This window comes from Corythoichthys intestinalis, chromosome 5, assembly GCF_030265065.1.
Source record: "Corythoichthys intestinalis isolate RoL2023-P3 chromosome 5, ASM3026506v1, whole genome shotgun sequence".
NCBI lineage: Eukaryota > Metazoa > Chordata > Actinopteri > Syngnathiformes > Syngnathidae > Corythoichthys > Corythoichthys intestinalis.
In genome coordinates this window covers 52,918,222-52,942,402 of record NC_080399.1, presented here as the reverse complement: position 1 = coordinate 52,942,402, position 24,181 = coordinate 52,918,222, and the positions used below count along the sequence as shown (strand labels likewise).

Sequence of the window (24,181 nt, the reverse complement as noted above, 5' to 3'; positions counted from 1 at the left end):
CAAAGGTATTGACTGTTAACAATTGAGGGTGGAGTCTTAATGAATGTTTCCATGGCAGCATATACACCTCACATTACCTTTTTTACCACAACAATGCAGTAAATTGGCTCCTAAGTTTTTCAGGGTTATCACATTTCAGGGTAAGAAACTGCCCGCTTAACTTGAGAGCTGGTAGTCTGTGGCATTAGAATACCTTCTTGCTTTAAAACTCGCTACAGGCTATCAGCCGTTTCTGAATGGTAACAAAATCAACCATCAATTTCACGTCGACTAAGGTGGTTCGAGGAAAAAAAAACTAAAGCGGCTTTCCAAAAAGTTATTTTTATGCTTTTATTTTGAAAACCCAAAAACGGAAATGGCTCTGGACAACAAATCGCATTTCTTCTTCTTGTGCTGACTACGTGCTGATTTATTTCATTACTAATCTTTTAAAAAATCAAATTGAGTGACCGGTACGAATAACCTACGCTGTGATTTTCTTTCTATCGCTGTAGCATTCTGTCGTGGTTTCCGGTAACCTCTATTTTTGCATCGTTCTTGTTTGCGCCATCATGCTAGCCTCTTAAACCAGCTAAAGTAAAGGGTAATAAAGCATTCTTTTCGATATTAATGTAGCGCTGTTATTGATATATCGGATCGTTTTGCAAGGATTCTGCCAAGTGTAAAAATAGCGTTGCTGTTGACCAAAAGACAAGAGATTATCGCTGCTCGAACGAGCTTCGGCTTGACACTTTTTGTTGCTAGGCAACCTATCTGTGGTGCCATGGGCAGAGCTCGTAATTACATTAGTGTCGCAAAAACACGCAATGCCACTCGTCAACATGCACTGTTATATTTGTAGAGTAAATTGTGTTCTTTATTTTGATTTAATGTTTTTTAATCCTCCACATTTACACTAAATGTATCTGTTTTTTGTTCCTTTTTCTTGTTTAGGAGGCAACATATACATCATGTTGGTCCCCATTTTCACCCTCAAATTGAGCCATAAAATTAACCCTCGCATGGTGACTGTAGGCAAATTTGATGGCGTCCACCCGTGCCTCACTGCAGCAACACAAGCTGGAAAGGTACACGTTTTATTTTTGGTAATTTAAAGAAAAAAACAAACAAACAAACTGGTGTCATGGGCCAAAGTCAACATATGTGCACTCCAGAGATCAATTATAATTGGGATAATATCACCCACTAACAATTTTCTCATTGCCTACCACCAGTGACAATCATAGCCGTCCAATTCATTTAAACTGGGAGGAATGATTGTGAATTCTCATCTTTAAGTGCCAATGACGATGCTAGACAAGTAGCTGCTAGCCTCTCCCAGTCAAACTGGACTGGACGTCTAGCACTGTAAATATGCAGTCAATGAGTTAAATGGGTGCTCTATAACCAGTTGGTAGTCTAACTTCCTACTGATTTCAAAATTTAAATGTTAGGTTAACTGAGGACCCTAAATTATGATCTTACGTTGTAAATGTACTACTTTTTCAGGCCTTGAACTTTTTGTTCTCTTTTCAAGGTTTTTATTCACAACCCTCACACTCGTGCTCAAAAACCTGCCAGTCACCGACTGAGTCAAAGCACCCAAGATTCGGACATTTCCCTTCTCAACATCAACCAGGCAGTGACTTGTCTGACTGCAGGTACTCTGGGCCCAAACACTACTGGTGATACATTGTTGGTGGGATCTCAGACCAACCTGCTGGCCTATGATGTCCATGACAATACAGATGTATTCTACAAAGAGGTGAGTTAAAAGAACTTGGAGGAATGATCTCTAGCTCAGCAGTCTTGAACATACAAAATTCATTGCCATACCAAAACAGCATTAAAATGATTACCAAGGATTAACACTCTTATCAATGAAAACTGAACATTGTAATTTTATTAGAATGTGAATGGTAAAATGGTCAAAGGTTTAAGCATGATTTCTTATGAAAAGCATGAGAAAAGTTTTGTCTGGCAGTGTACTTTTTGGGTATTCTTTACAAGGGAGTAGGTTTGCATAGGGACTGTGGGGACACAATACTACCAATTTTTCAGGATACTCAAATTTTCCCCACCAACTTTTAAGCAACCTTATTTGCATTATATAATGAGTTCAGTTATACAAGTGATTTACATTGTCTTCCCATACAGTATGTTGTAAGGATAAAATTGACCCTACCATTATAAATTGAATTATTTTCGTTATGTTCAGACTTACATTTACTTCTTTTCACTTGCCGAACGTGTTGGTCCATTTTTTTCCCCATCAAACGCACGTTTGATTGGCTGATGACTACCCCCCATCCCACACACACACACACACACACACACACACACACACACACACACACACACACACACACACACACACACACACACACACACACACACACACACACACAACCCTCAACCCCAATAGAAATACAGTGGGCCAAATAAGTATTTAGTCAACCACTAATTGTGCAAGTTCTCCCACTTGAAAATATTAGAGAGGCCTGTAATTGTCAACATGGGTAAACCTCAACCATGAGAGACAGAATGTGGAAAAAAGAAAAAAGAAACAACAGAAAATCACATTATATGATTTTTAAATAATTTATTTGCAAATCATGATGGAAAATAAAAATGTGGTCAATACCAAAAGTTCATCTCAATACTTTGTTATGTACCCTTTGTTGGCAATAACAGAGGCCAAATGTTTTCTGTAACTCTTCACAAGCTTTTCACACACTGTTGCTGGTATTTTGGCCCATTCCTCCATGCAGATCTCCTCTAGAGCAGTGATGATTTGGGGCTGTCGTTGGGCAACACGGACTTTCAACTCCCTCCACAGATTTTCTGAGGGGTTGAGATCTGGAGGCTGGCTAGGCCACTCCAGGACCTTAAAATGCTTCTTACGGAGCCACTCCTTTGTTGCCCTGGTTGTGTGTTTGGGATCATTGTCATGCTGAAAGACCCAGCCACGTCTCATCTTCAATGCCCTTGCTGATGGAAGGAGATTTTCACTCAAAATCTCTCAATACATGGCCCCATTCATTCTTTCCTTTACACAGATCAGTCCTCCTGGTCCCTTTGCAGAAAAACAGCCCCAAAGCATGATGTTTTCCACCCCCATGCATTCACAGTGGGTTTCGTGCAATTCAGTATTCTTTTTCCTCCAAACATGAGAACCTGTGTTTCTACCAAAAAGTTCTATTTTGGTTTCATCTGACCATAACACATTCTCCCAGTCCTCTTCTGGATCATCCAAATGCTCTCTAGCGAACCGCAGACGGGCCTGGACGTGTACTTTCTTCAGCAGGGGGACACGTCTGGTAGTGCAGGATTTTAGTCCCTGGCGGCGCATTGTGTTACTGATAGTAGCGTTTGTTAATGTGGTCCCAGCTCTCTGTAGGTCATTCACTAGGTCCCCCCGTGGGGTTCTAGGATTTTTGCTCCCCGCTTTTGTTATCATTTTGACGCCACGGGGTGAGGAGGGAGTTGAAAGTCCGTGTTGCCCAATGACAGCCCCAAAACATCACTGCTCTAGAGGAGCTCTGCATGGAGGAATGGGCCAAAATACCAGCAACAGTGTGTGAAAAGCTTGTGAAGAGTTACAGAAAACGTTTGGCCTCCATTATTGCCAACAAAGGGCACATACCAAAGTATTGAGATGAACTTTTGGTATTGACCAAATACTTATTTTCCACCATGATTTGCAAATAAATTCTTTAAAAATCAAACAATGAGATTTTCTGTTTTTTTTTTTCCACATTCTGTCTCTCGTAGTTGAGGTTTACCCATGTTGACAATTACAGACCCCTCTAATATTTTCAAGTGGGAGAACTTGCACATTTAGTGGTTGACTAAATACTTATTTGCCCCACTGTACATGTCAACATGCCGTTTCCTCTCCCCCTTTGAAGAGGAGGGATATTAGAAGTTTTTTTTTCGGCCAGCAGCAGCCACTGTAAGTAATGAAAAAAAGATGTCAATGTTGTGGCGGTGGGGGACACGCCACTAATTGTGCTACAGAAATACCAGCATAACATTAAACTGTGTGGATTTCCTAACCTGCAAAGCTCGATTAGGAAGCTGCTTAGAGAGAAGTGTCCTTCTGTAGGTGTTTTCTACTGTTAATGTTAATTAAATTGTGAGAAATGGAGTGAACTCTGCTGGAAACTATAGAACCAGCAGAACGTGAACAAGAACCTGCTTAGAGAGAGGGGTCCCATTCTGTGTTTCACAGGAAAGTGTTGACAGTCATAAAAAAAATGCTACTGGTCAGAAAAATAATCGTTAGTTGCAGCCCTACCGTTCACCCAATCTGTTTGGTCTTATTGATGTCCTGTCCCCAGTAAAAAGTGTACATGCAGGTATGCTGTTATATGGTCCCTACCAATATTGAGACCAAACCTACGCCCTTGTGAATCATTTCTCCTGAATACGGTAGTTGTGAGTTAGGACAATTGAATATTTTGTCTTGCATTTGTTGTTGAGAAATTGCTCCTATTTTGATTAAATGTCCAACTCTTTCAATTTAATCTTTTCCAAACTCTATATTTTATGTGCTTTGTTTTGTCTATGTGTTTTTGTATGTGTTAGGTGTCGGATGGCGCTAATGCAATCGTACTGGGGAAACTCGGGGAAATCCCGAATCCTCTTGCCATCATTGGAGGGAACTGTGCCTTACAAGGATTTGATTATTTGGGCAATGACCTCTTCTGGACTGTAAGAACTCGGATATAAATCATAAAATATCTTCTATTGACTATTTGTTTTAATAAAAGTGGTAAAAAAAAGTAAATGTATTTTTTACATATCTCCAGTACGTTGCTCATTTTGAATTTTAAATGATTATTAAGTGGAATCTTGAATCTATGCATCATGTTTTCTCAAGGTAACGGGAGATAATGTGAGATCACTTGTACTCTGTGACTTCACTGGGGATGGTAAAAATGAGGTAAGCACTTCCCAAGCCAAGGTTTTAAGGTCTGGACTCAACAGTTTATTGATAAATTTATGTCAATTAAGTTAGGTTTATTCTGTGGTTTGTTGCAGCTCCTGGTTGGATCTGAGGATTTTGACATCAGGGTTTTCAAAGAGGATGAGCTTGTGTCTGAGATGACTGAAAATGAAGTAAGTATACTCAAAGAACCTGTGTTTGACTCAAGTTTTCATTCTCCTTGTTTGTTAAAAGCAGTCTCTATGAGGATGCACCTTTTCTTTGTCACAGGAATTACCTTAACTAAACTGTGTTTATGATTGTGCAGTATCATTACAGAACTTCACTATTTACTGTATGTCAACTTTATTTTCTTCTCTACATAGACCGTAACATCACTGTGTCACATGCACAGTAGCCGATTTGGTTACGCCCTGGCTAATGGCACTGTTGGAGTCTATGATCGCAATTCTCGGTACTGGAGGATCAAGGTAATTAACACCATTCAATAAAGCAGCCCATGCGTGAATTATGACTTCTTTTTTTTTTAACCAACAGGCACTCTTTTGAATCATTAGCAACCATTGACGGTGCTAGACTTCGAATCCATTTTAACTGGAAGGGGCGATTTGCGGCTCCCAGTCAAAATGAATTGGACCTCTAGTCTTGTCAATTGCACTGAAATATGAATTGGATGTCTATCGCACGTCTAAGGCATGCAATGAGTTAAATACTATGGGGGGGGGACTACAATCTACTTTATGGTACCTCTACTTATGAACGTCTCTATATACAGAATTTTTCAGGTTAAGACACGCCCCAACAAGAAAATATTGCCTCTTGTTACGAAAGAAATTTCAGTATACGAAAGGCAAAAATACAGTATGGCTGGTACTTGCAGCTCCCAGAGTTTACTGAACGAAACATACTTATAGCTGTTCTGCCATTGGCTATTGCCTCGCATTCCTGGCATCCAACTGGCTACAGTAAGAGGGACCTCTACTGTATGTGTGTGTCCCAGCGTCCCTCATGTTCCGACAGCTTTACATGAGTGTATTAATTTTTATTCTTTACTCAATTCTTGTTTCTTTTTTTTTTCCATGTGCACAACTCTGATTTAATGTTTATTGTGTAATAATCCAATTGTAAAATGTTTTTGTTACATGCTTTGATGCATTTTTATTTTTTATGCATTATAAAAGGTTTTATTTCTGAATGTTGGGGGGATTGCAACAGATAATGGCATTTATATGAAAACGCGTCTCTACTTACAGAATTTTCAATTTATGAAACTAATTCCAGAACCAATTAATTTAGTAAGTAGAGGTACCACTGTACTTGGGTCCACAATGTGTGTGAACTCCTTTTAAAAAAAAATCATTTTAATTAATTTAGTGTCAGTTTTATGAACATTGTATTCATTAATAAAATTATATGCATAGAAAAATAATTTAAAAAATACAATAATGATTAATCATTTTAAAAATATATACAATAATTGTCCATATTTAAGTTTTTTTTGAATGAACAAAAATAGTCACTTGCCCTAGAAAGAGTTAAAGGTTTTAAATGTCACTTTTGAACAGCTGTCTACTGTAGCGACCACTGTCCCTGAAAAGGTTCAATGCTGTTTGCCAATCTCATTCTTGAGTTCTAACTCAATCATTTTCTTCCCCTTTCTCAATGTAGTCTAAAAATCATGCAATGAGCATCCACGCCTTTGACTTGAACGCTGATGGGGTGGTGGAGCTCATCACTGGCTGGTCCAACGGAAAGGTCAGCATCCTAAGGGCATTATATTTCCTAACGCTATTAAGTCAGTGGTACTGGACAGTTGACACATTCATGCATTCATCACCAACCTCTTTGCTCGCATTCGTCTTTTACAGATTGATGCCCGAAGCGACCGCACAGGCGAAGTCATTTTTAGAGACAACTTCTCCTCCTCTGTGGCTGGAGTGGTAGAGGGAGACTACAGATTGGATGGGCAGAAACAACTTATCTGTGCCTCTGTAGAGGGAGAAGGTGTGCTCTTTGACAAATGGCTAAAAGCTCCAAGACAATTACAATTTAGTTAAACTTGTAGTTTAATAGTCATGTATTTTTGGCATGAATACTGCAGTTCGTGGCTACCTGCCTGCTGGAAAAGAGTTGAAAGGCAATCTCATGGACTCCAGTGCTGAACAGGACCTCATTCGAGAGCTCAGCCATCGCAGGCAGAATCTACTGCTGGAACTCCGCAACTATGAAGAGAACGCGAAGGTACACATGATGAATGTTAGAGCTAATATTATACACGAATATTAAAATCGTTTTGGTTCACAGGCCACATTTACACAATTTCATCTCAGCTGGGCCAGTATTCTCTCGATTTTGGCTCCCTTGTCAGAGGTCCCTGTTGTTGACAGCAGTGTAACTCAAGCATAGCTATTATCTCTTAATATCATTAATATTCTATTTCAATGTTTTCGTGCATAAGCAACTGCTTACATGCAGTGGTGTTCCTAGCCTAAATGGTGTCCTGGGCAACAAGATTATTTGACCCCACCCAATAGAGAGCACAGGAGATCAAATCAAATACTTTTTTGGGCTCATGTGAAGGTGTGTATACATGTACACACATTTAGTATCTGGTGAATAACATACAGACATATAGTCAACATTCACAGATCTCGTAATGTGTTATCTTATTAAACATTAAACCACACAATTTTAACTACCGTTAAGCAACTATAGTAAACAGTCGCACGCTATCTCCCTTCGAACCATATATCATTGCAACGCTAAGGGCGGCAATTATAATACAGGTAGTGCCCGGGTTACAACGTACCCGACTTACGTGATTTCGACTTTATGACGCCAGTCTAGTCCGCCATTTTGTTTTCTTTCTTTTTTTTTTTTTTAAATAATGTTGACTTTTGTTCTGTGACGCATGCTTTTATTTTGGCGCGGGAAGCATAGAGCAGGTAGTACTTCCACACGTGAATAAGATCGCATGTACACACGAAGAAGAGCTCACGCGCACACACGAGGAAGAGCGCATTTGCTCCCAAGAAGAAGTCGCGCAGCCGAGTGAGAGAAAGAGGTGATAGATTACCTGCGGTCACATTTGTTGCTTGTGAAGCATCCACAGAGGCAACACCAGTTTATAACACCTTTTGTACTGTTTATTGTGATTATTTTGGATGATGTGCGGACGCTAATTGATACATGCTAATCGTTTGTGTGGATTGTTATTGCTGTATCAGCAGGTAGTTATAAACCAAATTTGAATTTCTGTTATTGAAGATGAAACTGATTTAGTTTTTTATTTTTATTTTGGCTTTATTCTGCAAGTGTTGTTGTAATGAGCAGCTGAATAAAGTCAGCAGACATCACGGACATCTGACATCTTCGGAGCTTAGTCTAGATAGGACTTCGTCGTGGCGAGGACGATACAATGATGAATAATACATGTTTTTGGATAGTTATTTTGAGATTTGGGGGGTATTTGGTGGTACTTAAAGAGTTCATTCTGACTTACGCTGGAATCAGTGTTACGTCGCCAGTGTAGGAACGGAACTCGTTCGTAACCTGTGGACTACCTGTAGTAAACAATCACATTCGTGCACCTGTCGTGCATTGGGCCCTCGAAATTAGCTTCCTCGAGCGACCACCCAACCCAATTGTGCTAGGAATCGCCATTGCTTACATGGGTTCGTGGTCAAAATGCACTATAAGATAAATACTTGTTAATAATTAGGGGTACACGATATCCATTTTTTGAAACAGATATCGATAAATTCCTGCTCCACAAAGCCGATATCGATAACCGATAATAAATATATCATTTTTTAAATGTATAACCTGAGTTTTTGAACACCTGGAGGTTAAAAAAAAAAAAAAAAAAGAGTGGCGGATTCAACATAGATTTGCCTTTGATCTCACCAGATTTTCCATAATAACATGAACAAAACAGTGCATTTCACTTCTGCACGGCTCAACAGCCAGCTAAAAATGAATGCACTTCCATAAACCACAAGGCTTGGTCTTTTCTTGCTTTTATGGGAAGACACTCGTCTTAATATTGTGAAAGTACAACAGAAAGATACACATATTCAATACTCAGTATACAATAAACTGCACAATTGAATACACTTATATACACAACTATTATATGTATAGCATAGCACACTAGCTTGAGCTATTAAAGCATTGGCTGGCTTCTATAACTCAACAACTTATGAAGTTCTGTACATATGACCCTTCACCACAGAAGTAAACATACGTTGCACATCCATATGTTATAGTAAACATAAAATACTTACATATATTTCTGAGGCGGAAACGTAACGGAAAGCATTGTCAAGCTACCGCTCGACACCGCAATGTGTAAGTGAATGAGCTTGTAATGTGAACCAAACTGTAACAAAAAATAGATGCAGCGAATTATTCTGACCAGCAGGTGGGAGCAATGCCCCGCAAATGGTCAACTGATTTCCCAAACTAGTGTGTAAACTGTAAAGCCAGCACAGTACATATTATCGGTCCTATTAATAATCTTATTGGATTTATTGCGATGACGTCATAATTCCTATTATTGGACCAATAATTATCAGACCAATAATTATCGTACACCAGTATTAATAATATTACTCACTTGCAGCAACGACAAGAGCATTGACATCTGAGTCAATCTGGTAGTTCCTATCGATGAACATTTAACCAGTGATAACCCTTTGGGGGCATGGTGGCTATGGGCGTGCTCAGTAGCGCTTCACACGGAACATCTGGCCATATATTTCTGTCCTAATAAGTTATAAACACAATTGCTGCCATATTTGTTTGATTTCAATGCAAACCAATCACTGTTTGAGATATGACCTGGGATTACTATCAGACATGAAAGTGAGTAACCATTCAGTCCTCCATCAGGCATTCATTGATGTTTTATGGTTTCATCTTTGGAGGTATGTCCTCATGTGGCCAAAATGCAGCCTTACGCAATACAGGCTACATTTTTACGATGAGAGAGTTTTTGACACTTTTAGCATTTCAGCGCTGGCTTTGTACTAGTCATCCATTAACAACATTTTTATGTTCCTTGAATACGCTGAAAGCTTCCTTTCTCATACTAATTGGAAACAAAGCTTGCATTTTTAAAGACAAACACATGACAATTAATTGTCCATGTTGCGATACATAACAGCTGTCCTTTTTTTCCAGGGTGTGTCGGACAGCACAGCTGGGGGGATTCCAGCCAATACTCAGCTCCAAACAGCTCTCACAGTAAGAGCTGCGACTGAGGTCCAGAAAGCACACGTGGAGCTTTGCATCACAACACCAAATGGTATCATCTAGTAGCATTTCAAATCAAGAATGTGTTTGTTAGCTGGACTTAACTAAAATATTCGTTTATTTGCCAGAAACCATAATCCGTGCAGTACTCATCTTTGCGGAAGGCATTTTCGAGGGGGAGAGCCATGTTGTTCACCCCAGTGTCCAGAACCTTTCAGGTTGTGTTCGAGTCCCTATCGTGCCTCCAAAAGACATACCAGTAGATTTGCACGTCAAGGCCTTTGTTGGTGGGAAAACTAGGTAAGAGTCTGAATGAAAGAAACCCACTGTTGGCACTTGTTTAAGAGTGATTTTAGTTGACCCATGGGGAAAAAATTGTTGGCACCATTTAAGTTAATGGCTGCTATCGCCATCAACTAGTGACAAACTAGTTAAATTTAAAGTTCCTTATGCACTGCTGGCCAAAAGTATTGGCGCCCCTGCAAGTCTGTCAGATAATGCTCAATTTCTCCTAGAAAACGTTTGCAATTACAAATGCTTTGGGAGTAATATCTTCATTTATTTTGCTTGCAATGAAAAACACATAAGATAATGAAAAAAATAAAATAAAATCTTTATCATTTTACAGAAAACTCCAAAAGTTGGCCGGACAAAAGTATTGGCACCCGCAGCCTAATACTTGGTAGCACAACCTTTAGACGAAATAACTGCGAACAACCGCTTCCGGTATCCATCAATGAGTTTCTTACAATGCACTGCTGGAATTTTAGACCATTCTTCTTTGGCCAAATTCTCCAGGTCTCTGAGATTTGAAGGGTGCCTTCTCCAAACTGCCATTTTCAGATCTCCCCACAGGTGTTCTATGGGATTCAGGTGTGGACTCTTTGCTGGCCACTTTAGAAGTCTCCAGTGCTTTCTCTCAAAACATTTTCTAGTGCTTTTTGAAGTGTGTTTGGGCCATTGTCCTGCTGGAACACCCATGACCTCTGAGGGAGACCCAGCTTTCTCACACTGGGCTCTACATCATGCTGCAAAATTTGTTGGTTGTCTTCAGACTTCATAATGCCATGCATACGGCCAAGCAGTCCAGTGCCAGAGGCAGCAATGCAACCCTAAAACATCAGGGAACCTCCGCCATATTTGACTGTGGGGACCATGTTTTTTTTTTTTTTTTTTTGAAAGCGTCATTCTTTATCCACCATCCGCACAATCTTTCATTGAAACCTCTCGTCAATTTTTCTTTTCTGTCCACTCCTAGAGAGGTTAGCCACAGTGCCATGGGTTTTACACTTATTGATGACACTGCGCACAGTAGACACAGGAACATTCAGGTCTTTGGAGATGGACTTGTAGCCTTGAAATTGCCCATGCTTCCTCACAATTTTGTTTCTCAAGTGCTCAGAAAGTTCTTTGGTTTTCTTCATGCTCAATGTGGTATACACAAGGACACAGGACAGAGGTTGAACTTGAACAGAACTTTAATCTGTTTCAACTGGCTGCAAGTGTGATTTAGTTATTGCCACAACCTGTTATGTGCCGCAGGTAAGTAACAGGTGCTGTGAATTACACAAATTAGAGAAGCATTTTTCAAAGGGTGCCAATACTTTTGTCTGGCCCATTTCTGGAGTTGTGTGTAATGATAATGATTAATTTTTTCCCATTCTCTTTTGTGGTTTTGCATTGCAAGCAAAATAAATGAAGATATTAATACCAAAGCATTTGTAATTGCAATCATTTTCTGGGAGAAATTGAGCATTATCTGACAGAATTCCACGGGTGCCAATACTTTTGGTCAGCAGTGTAGAATTAGTAAACTCAAAGTAAGATTGTAGATTTTCCCTGTCCATCAGCACATATACACTACACAATTTCTTTTGTCACCGTAGCACCCAGTTCCACGTATTTGAAATCACCCGGCAGCTGCCCCGTTTCTCCATGTATGATATCACAGTTGACCCCACAGCTCCTCCTCCTACCGGAAGAGTTACGTTCACTATCAATGACCGGCCACAGCGTGTAAGTGAAGAGTGTCTTCTTAAGAAAGAACAAGCCTCAATGATTTCCCAATTATTATTTCTTTCGTGTGTGCGTAGGTTGCAATGTGGCTGAACCAAAACTTCTTACTTCCTGAGGGTGTCGATAGTCCTGATGTTACTTTTAATGCCCTTCGTGGAGGGGGACTGTTAAGCATCAGCATGGCGACTAACGGACAGGTTAACATACAAATTCTGCCTAACAATCGAAATTGTCATTTGAAGATGTATTTTTAATCAACACATTTCTTATATGTATTTTATACATTAGTTTAAAGGAAAAACAGTGGTCACCCACATTAATTCATCTTCGGTTATTCCTCCTTTTAGATCACTCTGAAAACTGATGATATCGACCTGGCTGGAGATTTGGTCCAATCACTGGCCTCTTTCCTGGCAATTGAGGAACTATCAGCAGAGGCAGACTTTCCAACTTATTTTGAGGAGCTTCAAACTACACTCACTGAGGTTTGGACTCTCCCTACCATATTTCTTATCATTAACTCTCAAATATCATGTGAATCTAGGTCAGCGGTCGGCAACCTTTGACACCGAAAGAGCCATTTGAACCCGGTTTCCACGGAAAGGAAAACACTGGGAGCCGCACATCTAAAATGAAAAAAAAAACTTCTACTACTTTACCGCAGCATGTTTCTTATGAAATCCACGTGCTACAGAGAAAATTACATTTTATTCATTTAATGAACACATTTTGAATTCTTGAAAAATAATAACAATGAATGTCTCTTTCAAATAAATTAAAAAGCTGAATTTAAATTGTCCATGTAGCAAACGAAAGCAGAAAAATGCCATGAGGCGTCATCCTTATATCCATTTATCTTATCTAAAATGAAGATAACACTGTATATATTGCTTTTTCTTACCTTTACACTTTGTATAAACAACTATAGTGTGGTTATGTCTTATGAAGTGCTACGGAGAAAATTAAATTTTACCGATGTAATCACAGGCGATTGAGTACGCTGCTGCTGAATTGATGTCTTTGATTTGCTGTTTTGTGATATTTTCTGCCATTTTTATGGTTCTGTCTTTGACAGTCTTCGCAGAGAGAGGCATCTCTCTGATTTTCTGCACAATTTCGTCTTTATTTTTAAAGTCCGCAAATAAGTGTTCTGAAATCTTAAGGAATGATTCTTTCATATATTCTCCATCTGTGAACGGTTTCCCATGCCTGCCTATTTCCTGAGCGGCCACAAAGCTTGCATATGTAGTTGAATTTGCAGACTTCACCCACTTCTTGAATTGATTTTTCGTCCGGTCAGCCTTCTGCATCAGTTCCGAAACAGCTTTTTTCCTCTCTTCTCCCTCTGGATATTTTTCAGCAAAGGCTCTGTGTGTATTGTTAAAATGTCTTGCGACATTTGACCGTTTATTGTTAGCCAGTTTTTCTCCACAAATTAGGCATACTGGTTGGCCACTCTCGCTCGAGGTAAATGCAAATGAATCTGCCCAGGCATCATTGAATGTTCTATTTTCTTGAGATATTTTTCTTTTCTTACATTTCTCCATTGGCTTTGCCGGTGTAAGTACATTATCCAAACCCCTCACTATCTAAATCCCCCCGTCGGCGCTTGACAGTGACGTCTCGCTATTCTCGCTATATGATTGGCCGATGGCCGATGAGTCGAAATGCTCTCCCGTGAAATGCCTGTTTAAAAATGTTCCCGTTGTTTTTGAGTTGTAGTACCTTAAAAAAGCTTTACTTTTGATTGAGTACTTTTTGGCTGCCGCACGAACGTGGCGGCGTTTCAGCGGGTATACCAGCTTCCGCAGTGTGACGTCTATTTTGAGCGACGAAAAAATAATATCAAATAATTTAATTAATATTTTAATATTTCAAGATCACAATAATCTTCAAATTTAGAACTAAAATAATATAAAAACTAACACAAATAAAACACACTTCAATTAAATACAAAAAAAAAAAAAAAAAAAAAAAAAATTTTTAGTAATTTATTTTCCCAAGCCAATCAGAGCCGCATTATAAGGATGAAAGAGCCGCATGAGGCTCCGGAGCCGCGGGTTGCCGACTGCTGATCTAGGTAATGAACCCATTCAATATAAGGCTTGCAGTGACCTGGTTTGGCTTGTACAATTCAGTTCAATCGTGTTGTGAAAAAAACGCCCTGAAATGTGCCCACTAGGTGGACGAGTTTCACGCTGTTCACCAGAAGCTAACTGCGGAAATGGCAGACCACTCTAACTACATCAAGCACATGCTTGTTCAAGCAGAAGATGCTCGCTTGATGGGTGACATGTGAGTGTTCAATATGCTAACATTAACCCACTGTACATTGATGCCAGTTTTGTTGTTTTTCTCTGCTTAGGATTCTTCCAAAACCTACTTTAAACGGTAAATGGCTATCGCTCCGAATTATTCATTACTATAGCTTCAATAAGCAGTTAGGTTAGGTTCATTTATCAAGTCAAATTCTAAATAATTATTTTTTACTCACGGGTGAAAGTAGCTAGAATATCTTGCTGGAACTCCCGAACATAAAGGTCACCTATAAAACACAACAGCTTTTGCATTAGGCTACTGCATTATATTTACTGTAACAAGGCAGACATGAGAACTGATTTTCATTCAATTTTTTTTCAATCATGTGCAAAATAACAGTTAACAAAAATACCATACGGTAACCCCCAACCTCCATCTCCTAATTTTTATTTAAATTTTAGCTGCTTAAGAACATAGGATGTACAGTACATTAAAATTGAAGATAATGTAAATATTTACGTATATATTATTCTTAAAAAAGTAACATATATTAACAAAAATTAGAACAAATGACTTACAATATGCTTGGTTTGACAGTTGCCGTCATATTTTGGGGATCAAAGTACCGTCCACTTCCGAATTTTACACCGAAACGGTGTTCTGGACCGTTCCTGCCCATTTTCACCTCTGTTTTTACTCCAATTTATGACTAAGCCTTAGCCTTTATAATAGGAGGACTAGGACTACTATTATCCACAGCCAGTGTCGGACCTCAGCATGCGAGTTAGTGCCAAGTTGCTTTGAGGGGGGAAAAAATACTCTGGGATAAAAAAACATTCATGCAATGCTTCCCAGGCGTTTTCTTAACATCAAATACATTTTAATTGACAGTAATACCCTACATACAAATTTACTTCGTTCCAGGACCTGGTTTGTAACTCCAAATGGTCCTATGTCGAGCGAGATTTCCCCCTAAGAATACGTTATAATTCAATTAATTCGTTCCACAGCCCAAAAACCTACGCTAAATGCTTCATAAATACTGCAGTTACAATTGCAAATAGCAATTACACATAGCAAAACAAATGAATTATTAATACAAATCGTACCAATAATAATAATAACATAATAATAATGTAACAAATTGAGTTCTAATGTGACGGTTGTGCTTTGCATGCTGTTTCTGAACGCACCGTGTGACTGACGAGAGCGTGAGTGAGCTGTGGAAGAATGGGAAGTTTTTACTTTCTCTTACAAGTTCTGAAATAAGTGATTAAACACCTGACAAAGCTGGCGACTTCCTTTCCGATGTTATAATAATAATATTAATAATGAGACTTGTCCTCGAGATCATAGACATATTACAGCCGTATTGTTGAGCCAGTTCACTGACGCACACACCACCCTCATATTTTTCTATCATTTCAACCTTAATTGCACTGGTAAGCTTCACCTTTTTTCACCACCTGCACTAACCTTCTTGGGACCCATGTTGATTTCTCTCACAAGAAAATCTGCTGTGCTGCCGTCTTGCGGGAAAACATTGAAATTTGTGACGCTGTTGTAAATCATCGTATTTCATGTATGTCGTCATATGTAAAATTTTACGTCGGATGTTGAAACAATCGTATGTTGATGCGTTCTTATGTCAAGGTAATACTGTACTACATATAGAAAATATATTAGTTATTTTTAAGCTATTATTATCAAACAACAACAAAAAAACATCATTCAACGATGCTACGTAAGACCATAATGGCGCTACCGTAATCTAATTATACAGTAATTACCCGTGTTTAGGCTGTGGGGGTGGGGTGGGGGTTTAACCGAGGGAAGTTGGAAAGAAACGTGGTAAGACAGGGTGGGGCATACACAATTGTGGCAATGTGAAATGGTGAACCCAGTATTATGAAAATCACCTGTAAGTGTTGATAGGTTGACATCCTACTCTATGCTACCTGATCGCTAATCCTGGCACCGACAATCTTATTTACCTCAGTGTGTCTAGTTGCACCTAGTCATGCGTGAATCCAGTACGATGTGTGATAGACATGCATGAAAATGGAAACGCCAGGCCCTCTGCCCTGTAGCTCTGCCAAATGGGCCGTCACCATCTGCCCGGGTCTAAGGGCTGTTCCCCAGACCATTAATGCCCCATCAACCAGCCCTCAGGGAAAGGACGAGGAGATGCGCTAACACACCCAAGCCTTTTCTCCCCACCATATTCCCATCCTGCCAGACCCCTAGTCACCGCCAAAACCCCGCCTAACATGGCTCAAAGTGGGACCCACACGGTCCACTTGTCCCAGCAGGAGAGGACCCCTCATCTAAAGGGGATGACAGCTCACCAGGGCACAAGGAGGACGCCCAGGCAGAAAGGGTAGAGGAAGGTGGCAGCGGGAGAATGCCGAGAGGCCACCAAAACCCTAACTTTAAACCCCACCAGTCACAACCAACAGCCCAGACAATGAGAAGGGCCCGCTCCAGGAGCCTTGCCATAAAGAAAAGCCAAGAACCCACTTATCACCCTATTAATGTGGCTGCCAGGTCCCCAGCTGGCAACCAACACTTGACTTTTAACTTCTAGGCAACATGGCAATTCTTAAAACGATGAAACTGAGTAACTTTTCATGAAGAGACTTATATTGTTGAAGTGACATCATCATGTCAGATTATTTTTATTATTATTTTATTCAATGCGTGGGTGTGTGATTTTAAACATTCTCGTCTATATTGCCCACCTGACTTAGTGCCTCTATCTCCTCGGCAGGACTTCCATGAAGAAGCGTTACAGAGAACTTTACGATCTAAACCGAGACCTTGTCAGCGAGTACAAAATTCGCTCGAATAATCACAACGCTCTGCTAGGCTGCCTCAAGTCTGTCAACCAAGCAATCCAGCGAGCTGGCCGACTTCGAGGTGAGATATTTTGAAACTCAGCTTCTGTAACTTTGTGTGCATTACATTTAATGATGGATAGAAGCAGAGATGTATAGACTAGCCAAAACTTTTACTGAAGTAATAATGTAACAATAATAATGTAATAATACTTCAAAATAACATAATGCAAGTAAAATCAGTCATCCAAAAAATTTGACCCGAGTACAAGTAAAAGAAAAATATTCAGTGAAAAGAATACTTAAGTAATGAGTAACATTGTGAGTAACGAATAACAACTTCTGATTTTTTTAAAAGAACGGTATATATATAATATGGCCGAAAACACTCAGGTGACTTGAAGTTCCGCTCTGAGACCCCAATTTGGCCAAACTCAAAATTGTCCTATTTGCATGTGTGATACATCATTGGAAAGCTTAAAATCTCAGTTTTCTGGGGGAAAGAAAATTTTTGAACAGGAGGGCATTCGATTTTAACGAGATATTATGGCGCACTTACCTCTTTTCGATCCAAGAACTCCATGTGGCATGTATCACCGAGTGTGAAGACACAGCTGTGAATGGCCACCGCCGGATTTTTTAATTTTATTTTATGGGTGAAACATTATCATATAACAAGGGTCGCAATGTAGAAATCGCAGACATCGAGGAGTGGTCGAGATGTTCTTTTACACGTATTTACCGTATTAAACGTTTTTTTTTTAATTTTTTTTTTTAATTTCTTTGTTTGGATCGATTATTTATCCTCTAAAATAATTTTTACAGACACCATTTTTTCATTGAGACGTAATTTGTTTAAAGTTTAAAATAAGGGAGTGAATAATATTTTAAAGTCGTTTTTTTTTTTTTTTAAGTAAATATTACACATCAATTAATGATTCTAAGCTAAAAATGACAGACATTTTGAGTAATTAATAAAATTACTGAGCTTCTTTTTATGGCTGGATTGAAATAAACGCGGTTTCGCGACGTCTGTAAACGGGCGTTTCCAGGGTAAAACGGACAAATTAAAAATAGTTTGGGATCTTAATGTGCCATGAATGTGCTATTGCAACATATAGACATATTCTTCTATCAAACACAACAGTTCTTTTGGCTTAAAATACAGCAGTTTATTTTAAAAAGAGGTGCAAGAGCAGAAACAGCTTTTTCAGACTTGTCTTTGTTTTCTGCCATATTTATATTTCATCATGTATATGATCCGCTATTATACTGTGTTAAATCCCATTACATGACCACATTGGGCCAAAAAAAATGCTGAAAAATCACCTAATGCTGACGAGAAAAAGCAAAAGAAATGAACCATCCCCCATCCAAAGAGCAGGAGTGCCCTCAAGTGGAGAAAAAAATATTTCCTACCATTAAATTTAAACGATCATATCTCTGGTTTTCTATACTCTATGGCTGCTAAATTACAACTGGGAGAATTCGATTAATGTATACTCTATGTCAAATAGTTGAATTTTTATGGCGCTTTAAAGATGCTACATGATTTACACGGGCCGGCGTAATCATAAGACTTCCGACTGCAAGCTTGTGTGTGGTCATGTGACTGTTACGTCTGACTATTATACTGGAGCCATGTGATTATTGTTGCGACGTCTCATTAGTGAAACTGGTAGGGCCACTGTCAGGTCTCTGACAAGAATAAAGTAAAATCTAATCCTGTATGTAGACCAAAGTGGAAAATTTAATGACTAGTGTAGTCCAAAGTAGAGGTAAGAGTACCATTTCTTCTTCACAAATCTACTCAAGTAAATGTAAAAAGTATGGCATGGTAAAAATACTCTTGAATTACATTTTTCTCGAAAAAGAGACTCAAATTCAACGGCCTAAATGTAACACGATTCTACACACCTCTGAAAAAAAGTTAATTTCATTTGTCCAACATAATGGAGTGCTAGTCTATTGGTATTGATATTCATTTATTCAATAGGAAATTATCCAAGCTTTTGTACATAATCATTCCAGTCAAACAAGCATTGTAACTCTTGGAAAGTACTTGTATGCCAAATCTTCTCATCATTCCTTCTCCATGTCTGCATTCCTTCCAGTGGGTAAACCAAAGAGCCAAGTCATCTCAGCATGTCGGGATGCCATTAAGAGCAATAATGTGAGCGCACTCTTAAGGGTCATGAGAGCTGGTGTGGCTGCCTCTTGATAGTGGTGCAAGGCAGGGATAGTAGACAACGAAGAGAGGACCACACCTCTACTGTGAAGCATTTGTTCCTTCACCAACATCGATGGGAAGACAGAAGGGATTGTGGGATTGCCGGGCAAACAATTCAGCACAATTAAGAAACTTTCTGAAAATCATCGATGCCAGTCAAGTGCTCTGTGTCACGAGTGTAGCTTTTTTTTTTTTAACCAAGTGTGAACAAGAGAGCAAACTCGGTAGAGAGCAAACTGGGTAAATGTTTTAATCTTAGAACCTGGCTAGCCCAATTTTATAGCAGTGGTATTGAATATATCGAGGTCATGCTGAGAAGTGAGAACCAAGCATCACGTTTTTCTCAAATTGGTAGTGCTCAGTCTGTTAAAGATGTAGTGTAGCAAGTTGGTTCATATGGATTTGTGTCTTTATTATATACAGTATATATTAAAAAAAAAAAAAAAAAAAAAAGTAAAAAAACGGTGCTTCAATCAAAATATATATTTTCAATCGAAAAAAAGTCACTTCAATCAAAAAAAAAGTGTTTGCAAAAATAAAATTGAAACTAAAAAAAAAAAAACATTTACATTTTTTTTTTAATTGAAACGACTTTTTGATTGAAGTAGCCTAGTGTTGCTTTGAGTTTGGGCCACATTTTGGGTTTTGTCTTTATAATTCAATCAAAAAAATAAGTTGCCTCAAACAAAATAAAAATATTTTCAAAATAAAAATCACTTCAGTCAAAAACAATCAATCATAGAAAAAACGTTTTTGAATGCAAAAAAATATTTGAGACTCAAAATTTGCATTTGAACACTTAATTTGTCATTGAAAATGTTTTCTTTAATTAAAATAATCCTTTTTGTGTTTGGGCCATATTACTGGTAGGAGTTGTAGGACATTTGTGTCTAAATCATTTAATCCCCAAAAAAGTTGCTTCAATAAAATATATATTAACAGTCAAAAAAAAAATAAAATTATGCAAAAATAAAATTATTTTTGTTAGATTTTTTTTTTGTTTTTTTTTCGATTGAAGTAAAAAAAAAAAAAAAGTTTTGAACTACCTTTTTTTGATTGAAGTGGGAAAAAGTTTTGAATTCCTTTTTTTTTTTTTTTTTTTTTTTGGATTGAATCATTTTGACACAAATGTTGCACTTCGCTATTGGTCAGGCATGTTTGAGTGACAAGTGGCTACACCAATGGGGTATGTCTGAAAAGCTTGAAGAAGCAAGAATCATGGCCACCACTCGTCGGGTCGGCAACAGCCGTCAGCTACAAAGAATTTCTTATTTGTCATGTTAAACATTAAAAAGGTTGCACTAAATGGAGACCACACGCGAAGGAAATATTTGATTTAAAAAATGTCTAGTTGGTTTGTTATAGTCGCATCCCCAGCCAATAAGGGCATCTTTGTAAAGTAATTGGAGAGTGCATCTTTTGATGCAACCAGCATGATCATCCACACTTCCTTGCTTTCCTCCCCAAAAATTCCAGCTGCAAGCGAGTATGTGTCAGTGGTCACATGTAACTTTAGAAGGGGACGTTTTAGCTGAATTGAGCCATTTAAATGGGTTTTGAAAGTTATGGGGAGTTTATCCATATGCCTGACAAGATTACCAGGCCATGTTTCACATTTGTAAAAGAAATACCTAATTATGGCTGAATCTCATGTACTATTTCAAAAACAACAAAAAACCTAGCTTTGACTGTTATACCGAGTCCACAGTGGGAGCATTGTACTTGTGTATTTTTAGCACTGTATTCATAGCCAAAGAAAACATCGTGAGTTTGGTGTCACAGATGTGTTTACCTTTTCTAAATTATAAATTTGTTATTGTCCTTTTGTCAAGATTAAATGGTGTGGTTTAAATTTTGTGTAACTGTTCCATGATTTTGGCGGGGCATCCCGCAGATTTGCCTTTCCGAGGATCTGGCTTATTCAGCGTTTTCTTCCGCTGCTGGATAGCTTTGACTGGAGGGATTAGTGTGCATGAGCAAAGCAATGTGTCCTTTAAAGAAGACAGCAAAAACTTCGGCATTCTCCTCCCTCTATGGCTTTCTTCAACATCTGTGAGTCACATGTGGCATGATCCAGCACAGTTTTACTAAGGCTAGCCAAATTTCCTGGTGTCTACATTCTGTCCACCAGCGAACACGAGCAGCGAATATGAATAATTATTCATAGCTATGGTAAAGGCAAATTACGACGACACTGTGCTTGTTACATTCACATTAGTTGACGATTGGGGAGGGGACATTTTTCCATTAATGACTCTTTTAAAGACCTCAGCAGACTATTTCTTGTGTTTTAACACAAATGAATAATACTGGTAAATATAAAGTTGATAATTTTAGGAAAATCCTTCTAAAACCATCAACTTGATGTGGAGTTAATCAGAGCTACTGGGAATGGTGACAGTCCTATTGTATATGAATATTGAATATACGTGATTGGTTAATTCTTAATAGTTCAAATTGAATTTATCATAATGGTTGAAAAAAAATGAATGGGTGTGTAGACTTTATATTCAGTGTATTCTGTATTTTTACACATGCATATTTTTACACATGCACAATGAAAATGATCAGCAAGAGATGCATGTAGACCAGTGGTTCTTCACCTGGGGGTTCAGTGAGTAAGAAGTTTGGCGAAGGTTAAAACACACAGGGCCCAATTTTCATACACTGACCAAAGTCAAAGTGTCGTTTCTTTCAACTGTTAGTCTTCTATCCAATGGGAGGAGAAACTGGTTTGCTCAGTGGAAGGTTGGCACTTGGTATGTGGAAGTATAACAGACCTGCAGGCAGCATGGACTGCACGGATAATGGGAAAAAAACATTTACATACTTAATCTTCCATCCATCCATTTTTTCCTGATTGTCCGAGGTCGGATCGCGGGGCAGCAGCTTCAGCAGAGAAGCTCAGACGTCCCTCTTCCCAGCCACTTCATCCAGCTCTTCTTAGAGGATCCCATGGCATTCCAAGGCCAACCAGGGGACATAGCTCCCCAGCGTGTCCTGGGTTGGCCCCGCGGCCTCCTCCCAGTGAGATATGCCTGGAACACCTGACCAAGGAGGCGCACAGGAGGCATCCTAATCAGAAGACCGAGCCCTCAACTGGCTTCCCTCGATGTGAGGAGCAGCAGCTCTACACCAAGGCCCTCCTGGATGACCGGGCTTCTCACCTTATCTCTAAGGGATAGCCCAGACACCATACGGAGGAAACTCAGTTCGGCCGCTCATATCCGGGATTTTTTTCTTTCGGTCACGACCCACAGCTCGTGACTGTTGGTGAGGGTAAGAACGTAGCTCGACCGGTAAATTTTACGCCACGAAAATAGTATGTGATGCGAGGATACGACAATAAAATGAGAATATCGACATGAAAATGCAAAACAGGAACAGTTGAAATGAGTTTTGTTTAATTTTCTAACGTGAAAAGCGAAAGGCAAAATTATTTGTAGTAAAGTGGAAATTTGAAGGCAAAATTATTTGTAGTAAAATGGAAATTTGAAGGAATTCACTTAAATATTACTTGCTTAACTATATTGTTTGTGAATTGAAAAAAAATTGCTTTTTAACTCTAAAAGGGTTCGGCAAAGTTTCAATAATTTATTTAATGAATTTATATCGGAAAACTCAAAAAGGCCCAATCTGACAGATTTAAAGCCAAACACATCCTACGAAGAGGCAACGCCAGTGCTTTTCAATAGCATACCGCACGAATGCTATTTTTAGACCGTGACATCGCCATCGTAACGCGGAAGTGGGTCATTATTGACACGCTCTCGCATACGATCCATGTTATTTCTAGTCGTTTTCTCCAGTAATCTTTTAAAAAAGAACATAGCGGTCAAACACTGCTGCTATGGAACTTGTAGAAACAACTCTAGACATTACGACATATGAAAGATGTTTTCTTCATACGTTTCCCGAAACAAAAAACTCGGTAGGAAAAAATGTTAAGAATGGATTAACTTGCGCGGGCATCCAAAAGACCAGTTTAACGCAAGCAAGGTGAAGCCATTCACATATCATATGCAGTAAACATTTTGTTGGGGACCATGGTCCTACAGAGGAAGAAGAAGTAAGCCATTTTGATGTTTTTACTTATTTTTTAGGCGTTTTGCCGTGCTGCTTCTGTCTGAAAATGAATGACCTGAAAAAAATTAAAATGGTAGCTGACGGCCACTGTTACCTTTTCTGTTGTAAAAAACAACTTTAGTAAGGGGGAAGTGTAAATTATAGAAAAAAATTGAAAAAATTAAAAGTGCTCGTAGGCTGTCACTGAGTAGCATTTGCGATCGCTACACAAAAATAGCCCCCAAGAACGGTCAGAGACGTAAGACAACCAGAAGATTTAATAGTTAATATTAATTAATTAATAATAAGAAAGAGAGGGCATATGGTGGTAAAGGATAGATTGTTGAAACAGGAGAATGTCACTGTCAGTGGCGTTAGGCAATGCACACAAGAAAAAGGTGTAGATAAAAAAGCTAACTCTGGATCAGGTCGGCTCTTTTTCCCATTTTTTTCAGCCCTCGACACTCAAGCCATCTCTTTAACTGAACATTTGTATGTTCTTCCACAACTTTACCAGTGAATTTGGAACCAGGGACATCATTTTAGGACAGAATTGGTGGGTTTAGCTCAGTACACATCTTGTCCGTA

General features: G+C 38.9%; 1 protein-coding gene across 3 annotated transcripts; it reads left to right on the top strand.

Annotated features, from left to right (window-relative positions):
- The first annotated feature begins 103 nt into the window (after nucleotides 1-103).
- Nucleotides 104-21,393, top strand: bbs2 (Bardet-Biedl syndrome 2). Of its 3 annotated transcripts, none has more exons than XM_057837099.1 (18): nucleotides 104-452; nucleotides 934-1,067; nucleotides 1,517-1,744; nucleotides 4,570-4,695; nucleotides 4,865-4,927; nucleotides 5,026-5,103; nucleotides 5,296-5,400; nucleotides 6,599-6,685; nucleotides 6,799-6,934; nucleotides 7,032-7,171; nucleotides 10,115-10,238; nucleotides 10,315-10,486; nucleotides 12,073-12,202; nucleotides 12,280-12,399; nucleotides 12,550-12,687; nucleotides 14,385-14,497; nucleotides 17,232-17,380; nucleotides 19,413-21,393. In XM_057837099.1, exons 2-18 carry the CDS (start codon nucleotides 951-953, stop codon nucleotides 19,517-19,519), a joined length of 2,133 nt encoding a protein of 710 aa, XP_057693082.1. In that variant the 5' UTR covers nucleotides 104-452; nucleotides 934-950; the 3' UTR covers nucleotides 19,520-21,393. The 3 variants fall into 3 exon arrangements, with proteins under 3 accessions (XP_057693082.1, XP_057693084.1, XP_057693083.1); XM_057837101.1 differs by having other exon boundaries at nucleotides 104-513; XM_057837100.1 differs by having other exon boundaries at nucleotides 104-583.
- Nucleotides 21,394-24,181: the final 2,788 nt, after the last annotated feature.